This window comes from Vombatus ursinus, unplaced genomic scaffold (genome assembly GCF_900497805.2).
Source record: "Vombatus ursinus unplaced genomic scaffold, bare-nosed wombat genome assembly UNPS02000577.1, whole genome shotgun sequence".
Classification (NCBI taxonomy): domain Eukaryota; kingdom Metazoa; phylum Chordata; class Mammalia; order Diprotodontia; family Vombatidae; genus Vombatus; species Vombatus ursinus.
The window spans coordinates 27,784,017-27,801,055 of NW_020940355.1; the positions used below are offsets into that span (position 1 = coordinate 27,784,017).

The 17,039-nt window shown below is 38.9% G+C and overlaps 1 protein-coding gene across 1 annotated transcript in view; it reads right to left on the minus strand.

The window, feature by feature from the left end:
• Positions 1-240: 240 nt before the first annotated feature.
• The window catches only part of MYLK4 (myosin light chain kinase family member 4), a 110,380-nt gene continuing 93,581 nt past the window's right edge, over positions 241-17,039 (minus strand). Inside the window, exons 7-11 of the mRNA XM_027864477.1 lie at positions 15,649-15,719; positions 12,507-12,635; positions 5,270-5,422; positions 4,407-4,485; positions 241-317 (exon numbers count right to left, since the gene is read on the minus strand). Coding sequence (XP_027720278.1) covers positions 285-317; positions 4,407-4,485; positions 5,270-5,422; positions 12,507-12,635; positions 15,649-15,719 — 465 coding nt within the window. The 3' untranslated portion in view covers positions 241-284. The remainder of the gene's footprint in view (positions 318-4,406; positions 4,486-5,269; positions 5,423-12,506; positions 12,636-15,648; positions 15,720-17,039) is intronic.

Sequence of the window (17,039 nt, forward strand, 5' to 3'; positions counted from 1 at the left end):
TGATTGGATTGGTTCAATCCAATCTAAGTTCAAGGATATTTTTCAATGAATACAGGGAGGCTGTCACTTTAGGGCAACAAAGTAAAAGCAAGGCCTAGAGCTGGGTCTGTTGGTACAGAGATGCTACTCTATGTGGTGCAAGAAGGCAGGCTGATGACTTGTGGGACCATCCTTATCATCACCATTGTATAGACACCCTTCCTGGACATGAAAGGAGAAAAATGGAGGAACACAGACAGACCTTCCAAGTTGGAACACTCTTCAGTAGGGTCCTGAGTCATCAGTTACTGAGCTTTAGAACCTTGGTTCTTCTTCTTCTAGGAAAGTCACAAGATATTTTGGAAGAGATTAGAGCTCTTGTTTAACTTCTCACTTGTGATATAAGCACATTTTCAAGTCATTTGCTGTGGGGTCTGGGTGGGGTAACTCTCCCTTCTTGAAACCCAAAGGGCTTTATTCCATCTCCTCCATGAAGCCTTCCCTGATTTCCTCAATCAAAAATGACTTTGTACTTTAGCACATAGCATTTTGTTCCACAATTCTCTAATGTACTTATTGTATGGTATTATATTGCCTATGTCATATCCACTTACTAGAATATAAAGCCCCATGAGTTTATGAACCATGTTTTCTCCACATTACTTGGCACAGTACTCCGCACACAGTAGGCATTTAATGTTTATTGAAGGTACTATCATTGTGTTTGCAGTTAGTAGCACACAAACACAATTGTTTTCTAGTTGTTGAATGTATGTTAGTTTTGTTTATCAAACTAGGCTGAAAACTCTGAGAGAGGAGGGTGCATGCTATAGAATCATTTTATGTGCCTCTACTGGACCGAGCACAATACTAGACACATAGTAGGTACTCAAGAGGTGTAACTGACTGGCTTAGTTGGTAAATGGTAAATTAGGGCTAACTCTTAATTAGATCGAAATACAGCACATAGTATTAAACATATAAGAGGCAAAGAACTTTAAAGAAACCAGTTTCCAAGGATAACTCCTTTTGAATTTAGCCATAGTTTATACATTCAGGATTTCAAACATAAGTGTTAAGAAGAACCTAGCAGGGTACCTTGTACATAGTAGGCTTTTAGTAAATGTTTGTTGGATTGTTTGTTGAGGGCATAGCATGTTTAAAGCTTTACATTCATTTGGCCCTATAGTTTGAATTGATTACGAGTAAAACTAAAATCATTTAACACTAAGATTTTAGATTTAGACGTGACTTTAAAGAGAATCCAAAGTCATATCAAGAATGAATCTTTGGGGTGATAATGAGGGAATTAAATTGGCAAATGAGAATTTTATTGAAAAACAATATTCTATTTCATTTGAATATTGGTTAGAGATTTTTAAAACACACACAATCCAATAGTTTTCTTCATTTTTCTTAGAAATGAATTTAAAGGACAAAACTACTGAAGGATTAACAAAAAGCGTTTGTACAGGGCAAATCTTATAATTCAAATCTTTGTCTTTATAAGCCATTCATTTTATAAAAGAGGATTTTACTCTACTTAGATTATTGATTCCACTCTGTTGTTAGTAACTGGACAAAGTAGTAGTCTGCTCACATGATTTTTTTTCCTATACTGCATCTTTTTTTTTCATTATAGCTCCAGTTACCACCTCCTGTGATTTCTGTATTTTATGCCATTGAGTCTAGGGACATTCAGATTCTGAAGAGTACCAATAGTAAGAAAAAAAAAACCAACTTAGCTTGATATTCTGATAAATCTGTGAACCAATAAGTGATATAAATACTTCTTTCTCCAGAGCAGATCACACTTCCATGTCATTTTATCCTAAGCAATTCTAGTCTATCACTTTCAATATAGAGCTCCATAGAGAATCTACCCATTGCATGAAAGAGTTTCTTTTGTCTTGTTTTTTAAATTACAGAGCATCTCAAAAATCTTAATGCAGTTTTAAGATGTTAATGCTTTTTAAGCTTAAAACTGCAGTAAGACTTTTGGGAGAGGCTGATACCAATGTATCACTTGGGCTACCAGTATATCAGATACTAGTGTGTCACTTGGGATACTAGAATATCACTAGTGTATCACTTGGGTTGTTCATTCTACATCCCCTTGGTTTTTTCTCTGTAGATTGCTAAACCAATCTTCTCTGAATGATTGAAGATCTCAACTTGAGTTTGACCCTATTGTGTTCTGGGACTCAAAGCAATCAGTACATTGCCACCCATAAAACATCTAGAAGTAATTCCTCATCTATTTGGATTTTGACAAGATTATAGACTGGCACAAATACCTTTGGTAAGCATATTTCTCTCTGTTTTGTGCATTATAGAGGCAACTGAGTTCAAATCCAACCTCAGACACTCACTAGTTGTGTGACCCTGGACAAATCACTTTATCTCTATCTACCTCAGTTTCCTCATCTGTAAAATGGGAATAACAATAGTAACCACTCCCAGGGTTGTTGTAAGGATAAGGGGATAGTAACTGTAAAGCACTTTGTAAATCTTAAAGGACTATATAAAGGACTATTATTGTTATTGCTGACTTTTGATACTTAGGTGATTGTTGAAAAAAATTGTCGAAAAAAATTGTTGTGTCTATCAAAGAACCTTGTAAGTTTTTAATATATCCATAAAAGACTTTTTTTAAAAGAAACCCTTTAAGATTTGATTTCACCGTACTGGACAGAGGCATTCTACTAGCTAACAGAGAACTGGGCCTAGAGTAAGGAAGACCTGAGTTGAAATATGGCCTCAGACACTTACTAGCTATGTTAGCCTGGGCAACTGGACCCTGTCTGCCTTAGTTTCCTCAACTATAAAATGGGGATAATAATGGCACCTACTTCTCAACGTTGTTGTGAGGATAAAATAATATTTATGAAGCATTAAGCATAGTGCCTGGTGCATAATAGGTTCTGAATAAATGCTTATTTCCCTCCTTTCTACCAAATCAAATGGTATATTAAAATTTTTTTAAAGCAATAAGCATAGGGTGACCTTGTATACTCTAAACCCTTCAGTTAATTGTGTGACTATGAAGCTGTAGTATGCTATAAAAATTCTCTGCAAAAGTTTACCTAATCCCTCCTCATCTTTATCAAAAATAACCTAAATATATGCAGAAATCATTATCAGAGATTTTCCAGAGATGTATTTTTTGGTAATAATGCCACATGTGATCATTTCCATCCTTTTGGTATTTGACTTTTAAGGCCCCCTCCAGCTCTTAATCTTTTTCTTTCAGATATCTTAAAAACCAGTCACTCACATGTAATTGGGGAAAAAATAAAATATTATATTAAAAAACCAATCATTTAGTGGCTTTAAAAATATGCCACCTTCAGGACAAAATTTTAAACATATTTGGTCATCTAGTCTTCCCAACTTCATTTGTCTACTTCCTCACATGGCACATTGGATCGACTGAAGTGGTTGATGTCAAATGTGATGGTTCCACTATTATCCATCCAAACTGGCCTCCCTACTGATTTCCAAACTTGAGTGGCCATCTCTCCCAAATGTGGCTTTCTGCAGGCTTCCCCGCATGCCTTTAATATACTCTCTCTCCTTACCCCCTCCCCTTAAAACCCTCCCACCTTCTGGGGGAAGAAAGCCTTCCCCAGATCCCCGTCCCCCAGATGCTACTGCCTTCCGCACTTGGATTGCTTTCCATCTACTCCATGCATATCCTGTAGGTACCTAGTTATTTAAATGCTGTCTCCCTCATTAGAATGTATGATCTGTAAAGGTTGAGACTTTTTTGGCTTTCTTGGTATCCTCAGAACTTAGCATAGTGCCTTGCACATCATTGGTATTCACTGACTGGCTGATTAAAGGTTCCCCTCCATCAAGTTCTCCTCCAGTGATATCTCTTACAAAAAGCCTTCACTGATATTCCCAATCATCATGGTTCTCTCCCTCTTTAAACTGAACTTACTAATTATTATAAGCAACTTGAAGCAAGAATGGAGTTTTGCTTCACTTTTGTGTGTTACTTGCCAATACTTAGCATGATCTCCTAGACAGAGTTGGGCTTCAAAAATGTTTACTGTAAGAAGTAGAAAAACCCTTGTTCTAGTCCTGGGTCCACCATTTACTAGCTGTTTGACTTGGACAATTCATGTTGTATCACTGGGTCTCAGTATCCTCTTGTATAAAATGAAGCAGATGAACCAGATGAAATCTAAGATTCAGTCTACCTCTAAAGTTCCATGAATCTGAAACTGTCATGTGCTCAAGAACTCATAGTTTAAAAAACAAACAAGTTTTAAACCATTTGCATTCAACTTAAAATCTGGTGGCTAATATGACACAAAGCAATGGAAAAACTTCAAAACAGATGCATGTGCTTCCTACATCTGGTCATCACAGTAAAGAGGAAGGTTTTTAAAACTGCAAGAAAAATAAAAGTTGGCAACCTGTGAGCCGAGTCTGTGATGGAGACTGTGATCTGACAACCAGGGATGCTTCAAGGCTTCACTTGCACTTATTCTCCAGCTAAAGGGGAAAAGAAGAGTTTTGTTAAGTGAGTCAGCCTTGGAATTCTAGGTTCCTGATGGAGGGGAGACATTCTCCATCTGAGCACTCCCTGGAAAATAATAACAAGTAACAGAAATATCGTGAATTTATATTGTCCCTTCACCCCCATAAGAGCAAATGATTCCTCCTACTGACTGAATTTTTATGAATGCTGAAGCAAGGGACGAGGCAAAGAATCTCGATGTCTGGAGGTCTTGTTATGATGTTTTGGGTTTTTTTGCTTTTTTTTTGTTTTTTGGTCTTCTTACGATGAAATAAAAGTTATGTACCCTGAATAGTTTAAATGTAGAGCTCCCTGATTTTCCTTTTACTTTCTCATTTGTATGTATGCTAAATATCCAATTTCTACCCCCCCATTAGAATATAAGGCTGAATCATTTGCTTCCTTATATTCCCAGTGCTAATCCAGGGGAAATCAAACTCCCTAGCACCTCTATGCCTCTAAAATTCAACTCCTTATAATTCAGCTTCACTCTTTTTTGTTCCTCTGAATTATGAACTAATGATGATTTAATAGAATAACAAATAGAAAGGGTATCACTTAAGTACTTGGCTAAATTATTTCTTGGCAAACATAGGACTGGAGCAAATGCTGCCAGTAATATTCTATCTATAAAGCTGCACCAAACTTGTAAATAGTGCTAAAATCATTTGGTGATTATTAGGCTGAGAGTTCCTAAGAATATTCCTCGGTGTATTGGCCACCAATGCACTTTAAAGTTATGGAGTTAGTTGGGATTACCTCTTCTCCTTAATCAGAAGTTTAGAGATGAATTCCTTGCCCTCTTCAGAGATGTCTCGGAATTCTTCTTCTTCTAAATCCCACCTACAAGCCAAGATGTTGTTTAGTGTCTCAGCATCATTATCACCCAGGAAAGGAGACAATCCACTGAGCCTGAAAAACAAAAGCAGAGAAATTTTAGAATATTTATAGATATATTTTTCCCCTTGACAATCCTAGTATAGTGGATGGAGCCCTGGACTTCAAGTCAGGATGAACTTTGTTCAAATTCTGCCTCAGATGCACTAGATACTTGACCCCAGACAAGCCACTTATCTCTCTGGGCCTCAGTTCCTCTATCTGTAAAATGGGGGAGTTGGATTAAATGGTTTCTAAGGTCCCTTCCAGTACTAAATCTATGATCTTGTGAATTCAATTCAATTCAACGTTTATTAAACATCTCTTTCAAGACCTGGGGAAAAAAAGATTAAAATAAAACATTCCACCATGATAGGCTGTGCAGTAGAAAGAGCCCTGGGTCTGGAATCGGGAAAAGCTGAGTTAAAAAATGGTCTTAGACACTTGCTAACTGTGCGACCCTGAACAAGTCACTTAACCTCATTCTGCCTCAGTATCCTCAGCTATAAAATAATAACAGCACTTACTTCCCAGGGCTGTAGTGAGATTCAAATGAGATATCTGTAAAGTGTTTAGTGTTTATGTGCCTGGCACATAGTAGGTGCTTAATAAATACATGTTTCTTTCTTTCCCTTCACCCTTAAAGAGCTTACATTCTACTAGGGAGACTCAACTTGGACACGGATAAGCAGATACAAAGTGATACTGGAAGGATAATGTAGGAAATGGCACCTAGACTGTATATTGCAGACATGGATCACTTGAGCAAAGGCACAAAGTTATAAAGTGAATTTGCTGTAAACAAGAGAATTGACTGGTTTAGATGGAATGGAGAGTGTGTAAAGGGGAGTAATGAGAAATCAGAATGTTAAGGAAAATGGGAGTCGCACTGCAGAGTGCAATGAATGCTAGCTGAGATTTTGTATGTTAAAGGATATGTTTGTATGGCATATATTTTGTAGGTATATATTTGTATGTTAGAGGTAACAGGGAGGCCCTGAAGATTTTTTAAGGACACTAACATGATCAGAGCTAGCATTAAGGAACACAGAAAAAGGACTGAAGTGGGGACTGGAACTGAACCTGTTATTGATATGAGGAACTGCCTGACGAGTACCTACTATGTGCCAGGCACTATGCCAAGTGCTGGGGATAAAAAGAAAGGCAGAAGATAGTCAGTCCCTGCCCTCAGGGAGCTCATCATCTAATGGGGGAGACAACTTGCCAGCAAACATGTACAAACAAGCTATGTACAAGATACACAAGAACTAATCAACAAAATTAAAAGGAACTGGGAAAGATGTCTTGTAGAAAGTTAGATTTTAGCTAGGACTTGAAGTCAGGAGGTGGAAAGGAGGAGGGAAAGCAGCCCAGGCATGAGGGACAGGCAGAGAAAATGCCCAGAACCAAGAGATGGAGTGTCTTGTTTGTGGAACAGCCATGAGGCCAGTGTCACTGGATTAAGGGGACATGTTGTAAGAAGACTGGAAGAATGAGGGAAAGTTAGGTTATGAAGGGCTGTAGAGAGCATTTTGTCTGATATTTCCTTTGTTTCTTTCTCTCTTCAATGTAATTAAAGTTATCTCTGTGCATATTGTATTATCCAAGGAACCGTGATCTCTTTGAGGCTGAGGACTCTTACGTTTTTCTCTTTTATACCCAGTGCTTAGTGTAATGTCTTGTACAAAGCAAACAAATATTTAATAAACATTTTTTAACTGGGTTGAACGCTACACTTGGAGTAGAGACCTGGTTTTATGTCCCATTTCTGACACATACTCCCCTATTAGAATGTAAGCTCCTTGAGGGCAAAGATTTATTTTTGCTCTTTCTTTTTATCTCCAGCACCACGCACAGGGCCTGGCACATAATAAATAATTGTTGAGTGCTGATTGATGGATTTGGATTGGTGTGACCTTGAACAAGTCAATCGCCTTCTTTGAGTTTGGCCTTCTCATTTTTTTTTAAATAGGGATAATCATGCTTAGACTCCTAACTTTAGAGAACTTGTAGGAGGAAAAGGCTTCATAAACCTTAAAGTGACAAATAAATGATTGTTGAATTGAATATACAGGTGAATTATATCAACTGACTGTAGCTTTTCAAAAATAACAGTTTCTATTACCTAAGATGTAAATCCTAAATAGAAAATATCTGGTGATTACTATGGCACAAAGTGAGGCGGGGAAACCTCCTATGAAAACACCGTTCGGTGACTTCAGAATTTTCAGTTCCCCTGAAACATCTAACCTTGTGACTGGAACATGCAATCAGACAGACAATGACCTGCTAACTTGTTTTGCAAATGAGACTTTGGGGTATATTCCAGTGTTCGTCAATGGTGCTCCTGCCTATCACATGCACTTTTCGACATCCTGTTGTTAAAGTCACCTTTATTTCCATTTTTTCTTGTTCCAGTAGATCTTCCCTTACAAATGAAACTTACTGCTCTTAAAATCTTTCTTTTTTTTTTAATTTTAGGGCCCACCAGGCAGTCACAGACAGAGGATTAGATAACATTTGAATCTGCCAATGCTATCTAGAGCTGTATAACCATACAGCTCAGAATGATAAGAAAAGGCCAAAAAAAAAAAGTTAGAAAGAATAAACATGAAATGACTATTAAAAACAAACAAAGAAAGAAAGCAGCCAACCAGCAAGGAATAACTAACTGATAGATTGCAGGTTATACCTCCGGGTTGAAATCCTCTTATCATGCTGTTATATAAACTTAGCTTAAAAATTTATATGACAAAAATACAAACTTTGGGATGAAATAACAATGACAGAAAACTAAATGAGGGATTTCATTAAAAGAGTGGCCAGAAAGGTGTCAAGAAATGTCTAGATCTTGAAAACTAAGTTCAGAGCAGGTATGCAGTAGAAAAGGTCAGTCAATAGTAGTAAAACTAGCTTTGTTCGTGTTTCCCTGGGGGAAATTACTTTGAATAGTCATTTAATTAGTATTTATTAAGTACCAACTATGTGCCAGGCACTGTGCTAAGCACTAAGGATGCAAAGAAAGGGAAAAACTCAAGCCCTACCTTCAAGGAGCCCGCGGTCTAATGAGGGAGACACCATGCAAACAATTATGTACAAACAAGATATAGACAGGAAAAATCGAGGGTAATCTCAGAATGAAAGCACTATAATTAAGGAGGACTGGGGAAGGCTTCCTGCTGAAGGCAGGACTTTAGCTGAGACTCGAAGGAAGCCAGGGAAGCACGGAGGCAGAGATGAGAACAGAGAACGCCTCAGGTATGAGAATGAGGATGTATAAATTTTCCTGATAACATGTAGTCCTTTTTATCAGTGTTGCTGAAATAAGAGGGACAGAGAGGCATGTTCTATGCCTCCTCAAATTGCCTTGTGTTTTTGTTTATCTGTAGAGTGGTTTTATCCAGCCTCTACTCTCATCCCCTCCATCCTCACCCTCACTCCCAAGAAGAATATAAGCTACTTGAGAGCAGGGACTATTTTTCCCTGTACCAACATGGTGCCTTGTACATTTTTGGACTGGATCTGGGATGTCATCATTGAAGGGAGCTCCTGGTGAGGGATTTTCTTTACCAGTGGAGATTAGCTACTCAGTTGCCTATGGCAATGAAAGTTTAAATATCTTGCCCAGGACACATAGCCAGTTATGGTAAAGGAAGGGCTTATATCCAGCTCTGCCTGAATCTGAGGCTGGCTTTTTCATTGCCTATACCATATTCTGCCTCTCACATTACTATGTTTTTTGATTAAACTGAGTAAAGTCTGCAGTCCAGGAGAGAAAGGCTACAAAAAAAGACGTGTCAAATTATGTGTGGGAAGTGTATAAGAAGTAAACAACTACTTCTCTTATTCACCTAGATCCTCTTTGCCTTTGCCCTAAGAAGAGTGCCAAGCATGCAGTTAAGTGTTCAGAAAAATGTTGACGTGATTTTTCTTATCACTGATGCTCCCATTAAAACACTTTGACTTCTGAGTCAACCCTCCCTCACCTATTACCAAGGAATTAGATACACTGGCATATTCTTAGCCACCTCAATTAATGAACTAAAGATAGGGCATCTGAGACAGAGGAATGCTAAGGAAACCCTGATGACTGCTAGCTATGATGACAAAGAAAGAGCATCATAAGGAAAGAAATAAGCATTTGCGTAGCACCCTCTATGTGCCCAGCACCATGCTAAGCACTTTTAAAAAATAAATATCATCTCATTTGATTTTCACAACAATTCTGAAAGGTAGGTGCTATTACCATACCCATTTTACAGTTGAGAAAACTGAAAGAAATAAAGGTAAAATGGCCCAGGGTCTAGTGAGTACATGAGGCTAGATTTGAACTCAGGTCTTCTTGGCTCTAGGTTCAGCACTCTATCCACTGCACTACTAATAGGAAAGGGACCCTCCAGGACGTTTTCATTTGGCCACAAACCCACCCTTACCTCCAGGTTTGGAGGGTTGAAATATAAATTATTTAAACCATTTTGCAGTTTATTTTTGGGAGCCTTTGATGATGGCAGTGAAATGGAAGGAGGGCATGGATTGGGGTGTGAAACGATAACTTCCATCACATGGTACCTCCAGGCAGTTATCATGTCCCTTTGGTAAAGCCTTGGTTATAGTGTCATGTATTACTGGAGGGTTACAGCTACCTAAAGTGCCCCAGGTTGGAGAAAATAAGAATCTGACCAAAATAGACCATGCACAGCAAAGGACTTTCCCAGGAGCCCTCCTGTGAGCCATTCTCTGCACTCGATTAGGCCAGCCAGATAGTACTGGAATAAACTTTTCTCAAATCAGCTAATGTCAGAAAACCACAGTCAGGTCAGAAGACCTGCTTTAAGGCTACCTTGAGGTAGAGCCTCAGACAATATGGATCAAATGTAGGCAATCAGCAGCCAGAGAGCAGCAGACAGAAACACATAGACGGTGTACAGTGCAAGGTCTACAGACCAGCCGCCAGCTGAAGTTCACCTAGAAAACAGCACAAGGGCTTAGTCAACCTTGACTAAAGCCACAAATCAAAGAATAGCCCTCACATGTTCTGTGTGTGGAAAGTACTTTCCAGACACACCCACGCACAGAGAGCCATCACCCATCAGTAGTGTCATCTTTGAACATTAAGGTCAGTAATACTTATTTATCTGTGACATAGGAGACTAGTTAGTAAATTGTCCCTCTAATGAATCAATTGCCTGCCTGGGAGTAGGAGGACCAAGGGAGTAAACCTTTTCCACTATGTTAGCTGAGAAAGAATGAATTGGTTGCATCTGTATATTGGTTCCTAGAAAGTAGTGTTTATTCTCATCCACCTCAAAATTACTTTTTATTTAAGGATAGAAACCAGAAGTGTGATTTCATTCACATAAGGAACTCCTAGATAAGAAAACTCCCTCCACAATGCAGATTGCCATTTTCACTGCAACTTGTCTGGGAAAGCATTACCTTGTCACAGTATACAGTCAGTGCAGGCCAGAGGCAGCTCTTGAACTGGGGTCTTCGTGACTCTAAGGCCAGTTCTCTGGACCCTATGCCACACTGAATTCACATTACAAAAGTTACCAGGGCTTGTCTGTGCATGCTCAGTCCTCCAACATGCAAGTTCCTCAGGGGCCTTTGGAGCAAGTCCAGATCTCCTAACATAGAAGCCTCTGCATCGCCTACCTGCTGGGTGGGTATAGTCTCTTTTGATTGGCTGGAGAGGCTGAAATAGTCTCACTTTTCAGCCTCTCTTTTTCTGCCACTCTTTCTAGTTTCATCTAGAAGGTAAAGAGCCCAGTTCACCCATGAATTGGTCTAGAATGATGGGAAGGACGTCCTTCCTCTGCTCTCTCTTTTTCACCCCTATCCCAAGAAAAGGGCCTGGAGATGTTTGTTTCTGCTCCGTTTCATTTGTCCTCAATTTCAGGTGCTGATGGCAATACTCACTGGACCTAAGAGTTCAAGCCATGATGACCTTGGAACCAGGATTAAAGGCAAGATGGTGCAGCCAGCCACCCCAGCATGGAAGTCCTGAGAAACCAGGGACCCAAGGACCATGGGGGTAGAGTTTGGACTTAGGACTGGGACAAGGCCTTATAGGAACTGAACTAAACTATGAATCTAATCCCTTTCCCCTCCTCAGAGACTGAGGTGGTACAAGGGAGAGGGGGAATTATGTCTTCCACATGTTGAAGGAACAAATTTGCATATTTATGATGACAGCTTTTGAAGTAAATATTTCTGTGTAAAAGCTAATCTGATTATTTGCGGCTTGTGGAACTATAACGCAGGGAACCACTCCTTCCATTTGGAAGAAACCCCGCTGATGGGGGCCAGAGCCATAGGCAGAGAGCCTAGATACCCCTAATCTCTTGAAGGGTACTGGAGAACCTGGGGGAAGGGTGAAATTGAACCTACCTTGCTTTTTTTTTTAAACCTTCTCCCCGCCCCCAGCTTTTCACTTTCCTTTTGTGTTTTGTCTTCCACCCTAAACTGTAAGTATCTTGAGGGCAGGAATTGTCTTTTTCTCTTCATATTTGTATCCCCAGCACTCAGCACAGTGCCTGGCACATAGTAGGTACTTAATAAAGACTGTTTGACTGACTCTCCAGGCAGTGAAGGTCACAGTAATTTGTGAGATATATGTGTGTTATGTATGTATATACATATCTTATATATAAGTACACATACATATGTGTGTATATATTATATGTGTCTTCTGTTTACTCATCTTATACATGTTATATACACTACCCCAACACACACACACACAAACACACACAAACACAATTAGAATGTAAGCTCCTTGAGGGCAGGTACTGTCTGGATTTTACTTTGTATCCCTAATGCTCCTAGCATAATATCTTGTACAAAGTATGCATTTAATAAAATGCTTATTGATTGATCTCTGTAGGAGTTTTTATTTATTTATTTTGTAAAAAAACATTAACCTATGTGACTTTGTGCCTCAGTTTCCTCCTTTGTAAAATGATGGGGCTCAAATAGAATTTTTTTCCCCGAAACCCCTTTCAGCTATAACTTTTATGATGCTCTCTGTTACTGCTTTTTTTTTTCTAGGACAGCAAAGTTGATTGCATAGGATAGAGATGAGAACAGTTTTGTAGATTCTGATTCTAGGCCTACTTACAGCATGTAGGCAATCACACCAATACTCCACATATCAGTAGGGAAAGAAACAAAATCATAGTTCACAACTTCAGGAGCAAGAAATTCAGGAGTCCCAAAGTTCACTCTCAGCTTTTCTCTGGGTTTATATCTGCAATTGAGAAGAAGAGAGCAACAATATCAGAAACTGTTAAGAGCTTGGAAAAATATTCACTCTAGTTGCTATGACTGAAATTGGATATCAGGGGAAAACACCCTTGACTAGCAACTCTCTTGGGGGTTGCCATAGAAATTGTGGGAGTTGTAAAGGCTTAGTTTTCATACCGTATAATGACAGGGATGAGGCCTGTGATTTCCTAAGTATAAGGAACTCCCTGGAAAGAGAATTCCTTCTATCAATGTGGAGCAATATTTTCTCCACAACTGATACCCATAGACTTGATTAGTGTACTGAGGAGTGATATGATACGCCCAGGGCCCCACAGCTAGTAATGTGTCATAGACAGCCCGCCAACCCAGGTCTTCTTGAATCTGAGATCAGTTTCCTATCCACTGCACCACACTGCTTTTCTTGAACTACACCTACAGGTGCTGTCCTCATTACCTGGACCAATGCCAAGAGTCTAGTGTAAAAATGTGCCTCATCCTGGGGAGGACACTTAACTATGGCCTCTTTCCTCCCCCTTGGCTTGACAATCATTGTGCCTGAGGCCTGACAATATCCTCACCCCTCCCAATCCAACTCTGAAAGTAACACCTCTGGTTTGGGGTTTGGGGCTGCTGCGTAGTACATGTTCCTGGTTGTCCCTAGCTCTCCTTCTATGCTCCCACTCTGGAAGATATAAACTATGTAACTTTCCCTCGTGGAAATTAAACTTGGCAAATAAAGGCCTATTGCTCTGTATCACTGGCCTGTTGGTCTAATTTTCTGAAAATTCCCATTTAAACTCTAAGTATCAGGGTAGTTGTAACTTACTGGGCTAGTCTATATATAGGGTGTCCTCAAAAATCTATACTATACATACACACACACACACATATATATTTATGCATACTTGTTTATACAATATATAAAGATATCTGTATATGTTACTGTAATATAAAGAGAGACAGAATATAGATATACAGATGAATAGACACAAATGCCAGACTAATAGAGATAGGAAGATAATAGAAAGAAAGAAAGGAAGGAAGGAAAGAAGAAAGAAAGAAAGAAAGAAAGGAAGGAAGGAATGAAGAAAGAAAGAAAGAAAGAAAGAAAGAAAGAAAGAAAGAAAGAAAGAAAGAAAGAAAGAAAGAAAGAAAGAAAGAAAGAAAGAAAGAAAGAAAGAAAGAAAGAAAGAAAGAAAGAAAGGAAGGAAAGGAAGGAAGGAAGGGAGGAAAGGAAGGAAGGAAGGGAGGAAGGGAGGGAAGAAGAAGGGAAGGAAAGGAGGGAGGGAGGATGGAAGGGAAGAAGAAAGGAAAGAAAGAAGGAAGGAAGAAAGGAAGGAAGGAAGGAAGGAAGGAAGGAAGGAAGGAAGGAAGGAAGGAAGGAAGGAAGGAAGGAAGGAAGGAAGGAGGGAAGGGAGGGAGGGAGAAAGAGAAGAAGAAAGGAAGAGGCTCTTTCTCTTATTTTTGTATCCCTGATACCTAGCACAGTTTAATATACAGTAGGTATTTAAATAAGTAGATGTTTAATGTTTGTTAGTTGACTTAAGCATATACAATGTTCCAAAAATCTTAGTGCATGTAGCTAAAAATTATAAGACTTCTGAGACATCCTATATATGACCTGATATATCATAATAGCACTGCCCTCGCAGGGTTGTCGTGAGGGCCAAATGAGATAATATTCGTGAAGTACTTAGCACAGCATCTGGCACGTACTGGGTACTAAATACTCGTTCCCTTTCCTTTCCTATATAATATATGTATACAGCATATACATACATACATATATACATATATACACACACATATTATATAGACATCACACACATAGAGGTAGAGGAACCTGCAATCAGAAAGTTGTTGGTTGTTGTCATTCTTTGTGACCCCATTTGGGGTTTTCTTGGCAGAGATACTGAAGTGGTTTTCCATTTCCTTCTCCAGCCCATTCTACAGATGACAAACTGAGGCAAACAGGATGAAGTGACTTGCTCAGGGTCACACAACTAGTAAGTGTCTGAGGCCAGATCTGAACTCAGAAAGATGAGTCTTCCTGACGTCAGGCCCAGCACTCTTAGCACTATGGTACCACTTAACTGCCCCACAATCAGGAAGACAAGTTCAAATCCCACCTCAGATATTTTAGTAAGTATCTGTAACCCTGGGCAAGTAACTGAAACCCATTTCCCTTCATTTCTTCACCTATAAAATAGGGATAATAATAGCAACTAACTACTAAGATTGTTGTGAGGACAAAATGTGATATTTACGATGTGCTCTACAAACCTTAAAATACTATGAAATGCTAATTATTATTATTCTACATGAAGTTACACACACACACACACACACACACACACACACACACACACAATCCTCTGGAAGTACTAATAAAAGATTACCCAGTAAGATCTCACTAAGCCTGCTTTAATTTATTGACAAGGGAAGGCGGTCATTAGCAATATACAATTTCAAAGAAATAATTAATGTGCTAAAATCCATAAAAACTTCCAGTTTTCTTAAGTATGTTTCACACTCCCTTAAAATCTTATTTGCTGGGGCAGCTAGGTGGCACAGTGAATAGAGCACCGGCCCTGGAGTCAGGAGGACCTGTGTTCAAATCTGGCCTCTGACACTTGACACTTACTAGCTGTGTGACCCGGGGCAAGTCACTTGACCCCATTGCTTAGCCAGAAAGAAATCATATTTGCACTATTAATTTGCTTCCATAGGCCCTCTCTCTTCAGAAAGAATAAAGGTGAATTTTATACCCAAGGCAAATTACCAAGTATTTTGAATTAGTGGAGCCTAAAATAATATAGATTCACAAAGTACTTTGCGTTTCACATTTGAAAACATTTTCAAATGATGGAGTGGTTTTTTACACATTCAGAGAAACACAGGACTAAGAATGATTTAAGTGTGTTCTAAATGGATGTATTAAAAAAAAAACTATTTCAAACCTAAGTATTTAATGCTACTCCTATAATATAACAGCTAAACACACATAGACGTACCTTCTTGCTAATCCAAAATCAATAATTTTTATTTGTTTGGCATCCCGATTCACACACAGGATGTTCTCAGGCTGCCAGGAGAAAGACATTAGAAAGGATAGCAGTTATCATTCAACTGAATTGTACTTGAACCATGACTAAATATAGGACAGTGCACAGGATAAGCCTATCAGGGCTTTCGGTCTGGTGTGCATTTGTTTTTGTGGGTATTTTCTTCTTTAATTATGTGGCAGTTGAGGTTCTAGGTAGCCTGCCAAGACCGCCTTCTTCTTTTCATGGTTTTGCCATTTAACGTAATACATAAGTTCAGACATAGGCCTTCTCTAGGGAAGTCAGGGAAGCAGAATATTACTAAGATGTTTTCTCAGGTTTGACATTTAACTTCCAACATTATTAAGTATGATTTCTACTCTAGTTGGGGGGAGAATTCTCATTCTACAGACATATGTTTTCAACCTAGTTCTAACAGACAGCTGGATTTCCTTATTAGCCACACTGAAAATGAAAGAAATTTTTTATATTCTTTTGATACTACAAACTCGCCTCCAGAGCCCAAAAAGCATGTTCATATTAATTTTTTTTATCCATTTTCACTTTTTTGCAGCTATGGTCCTCTTGTTCACATCCTAAGCACTAGTCTTTCCCTTGAAATGTGATTCTTACTCTGATTTCTGGAGTTCCCCAGTGAAGCAGCAAAAGAGAAGTGTTAGCAGTAATAGCATTCAGACTTTGTAGATTTCAGCATGATACAATTTGTTTATTAGAATGACCCTCTTAGGTTAGGGGAACTCAATCCCATAGCCAAGAAAGGATTTCCCTAATGTTTTTTTTGCTGAAACAAAAGTAGAACTCTAAACTTAACTTAAAATTCCAGTGGAGAGCACTTGGAATTTCTGTGGGGGCGTGGAGTCAAGTAGAGCAGCTTCTGATCCTTCTCCTATTAACTAAACTATGGGAAATTGATGAACATCCTTGTCCCTCACTTTTGCCATCTGACAAGTGACTAGAATGAGGCCAAAACTATCTTTACTAATAGGGCTGTAGTGAAAATTGAATGAGAGGATAATAGCTATAAAATTGGTTTGAAAAATGAAAAGCCTTTTCCAACTGCAACATATTATTGTTAATTAGAAGGCTACGCAACATTTCCGTTTTGATGCTCAAGAATTTCTCTCCCTTGAAGTGAAGTTGAGGTCACTGAGTTTTGAAGCCTTTTATTAGAATAAGTTCAAAAAACGTTTTGTATAGACATTTAGCCATTAATTTTCTCTACAAGCTACAGTTTCATGCTCCAATGACTGAAGGGCAGCATGGAACAGTAGGTCTCCATCCACTGGATTTGAGAGTCAGGAAAACCTGGGTTCAGATCTTGCTTCAGATACTGATTAGCT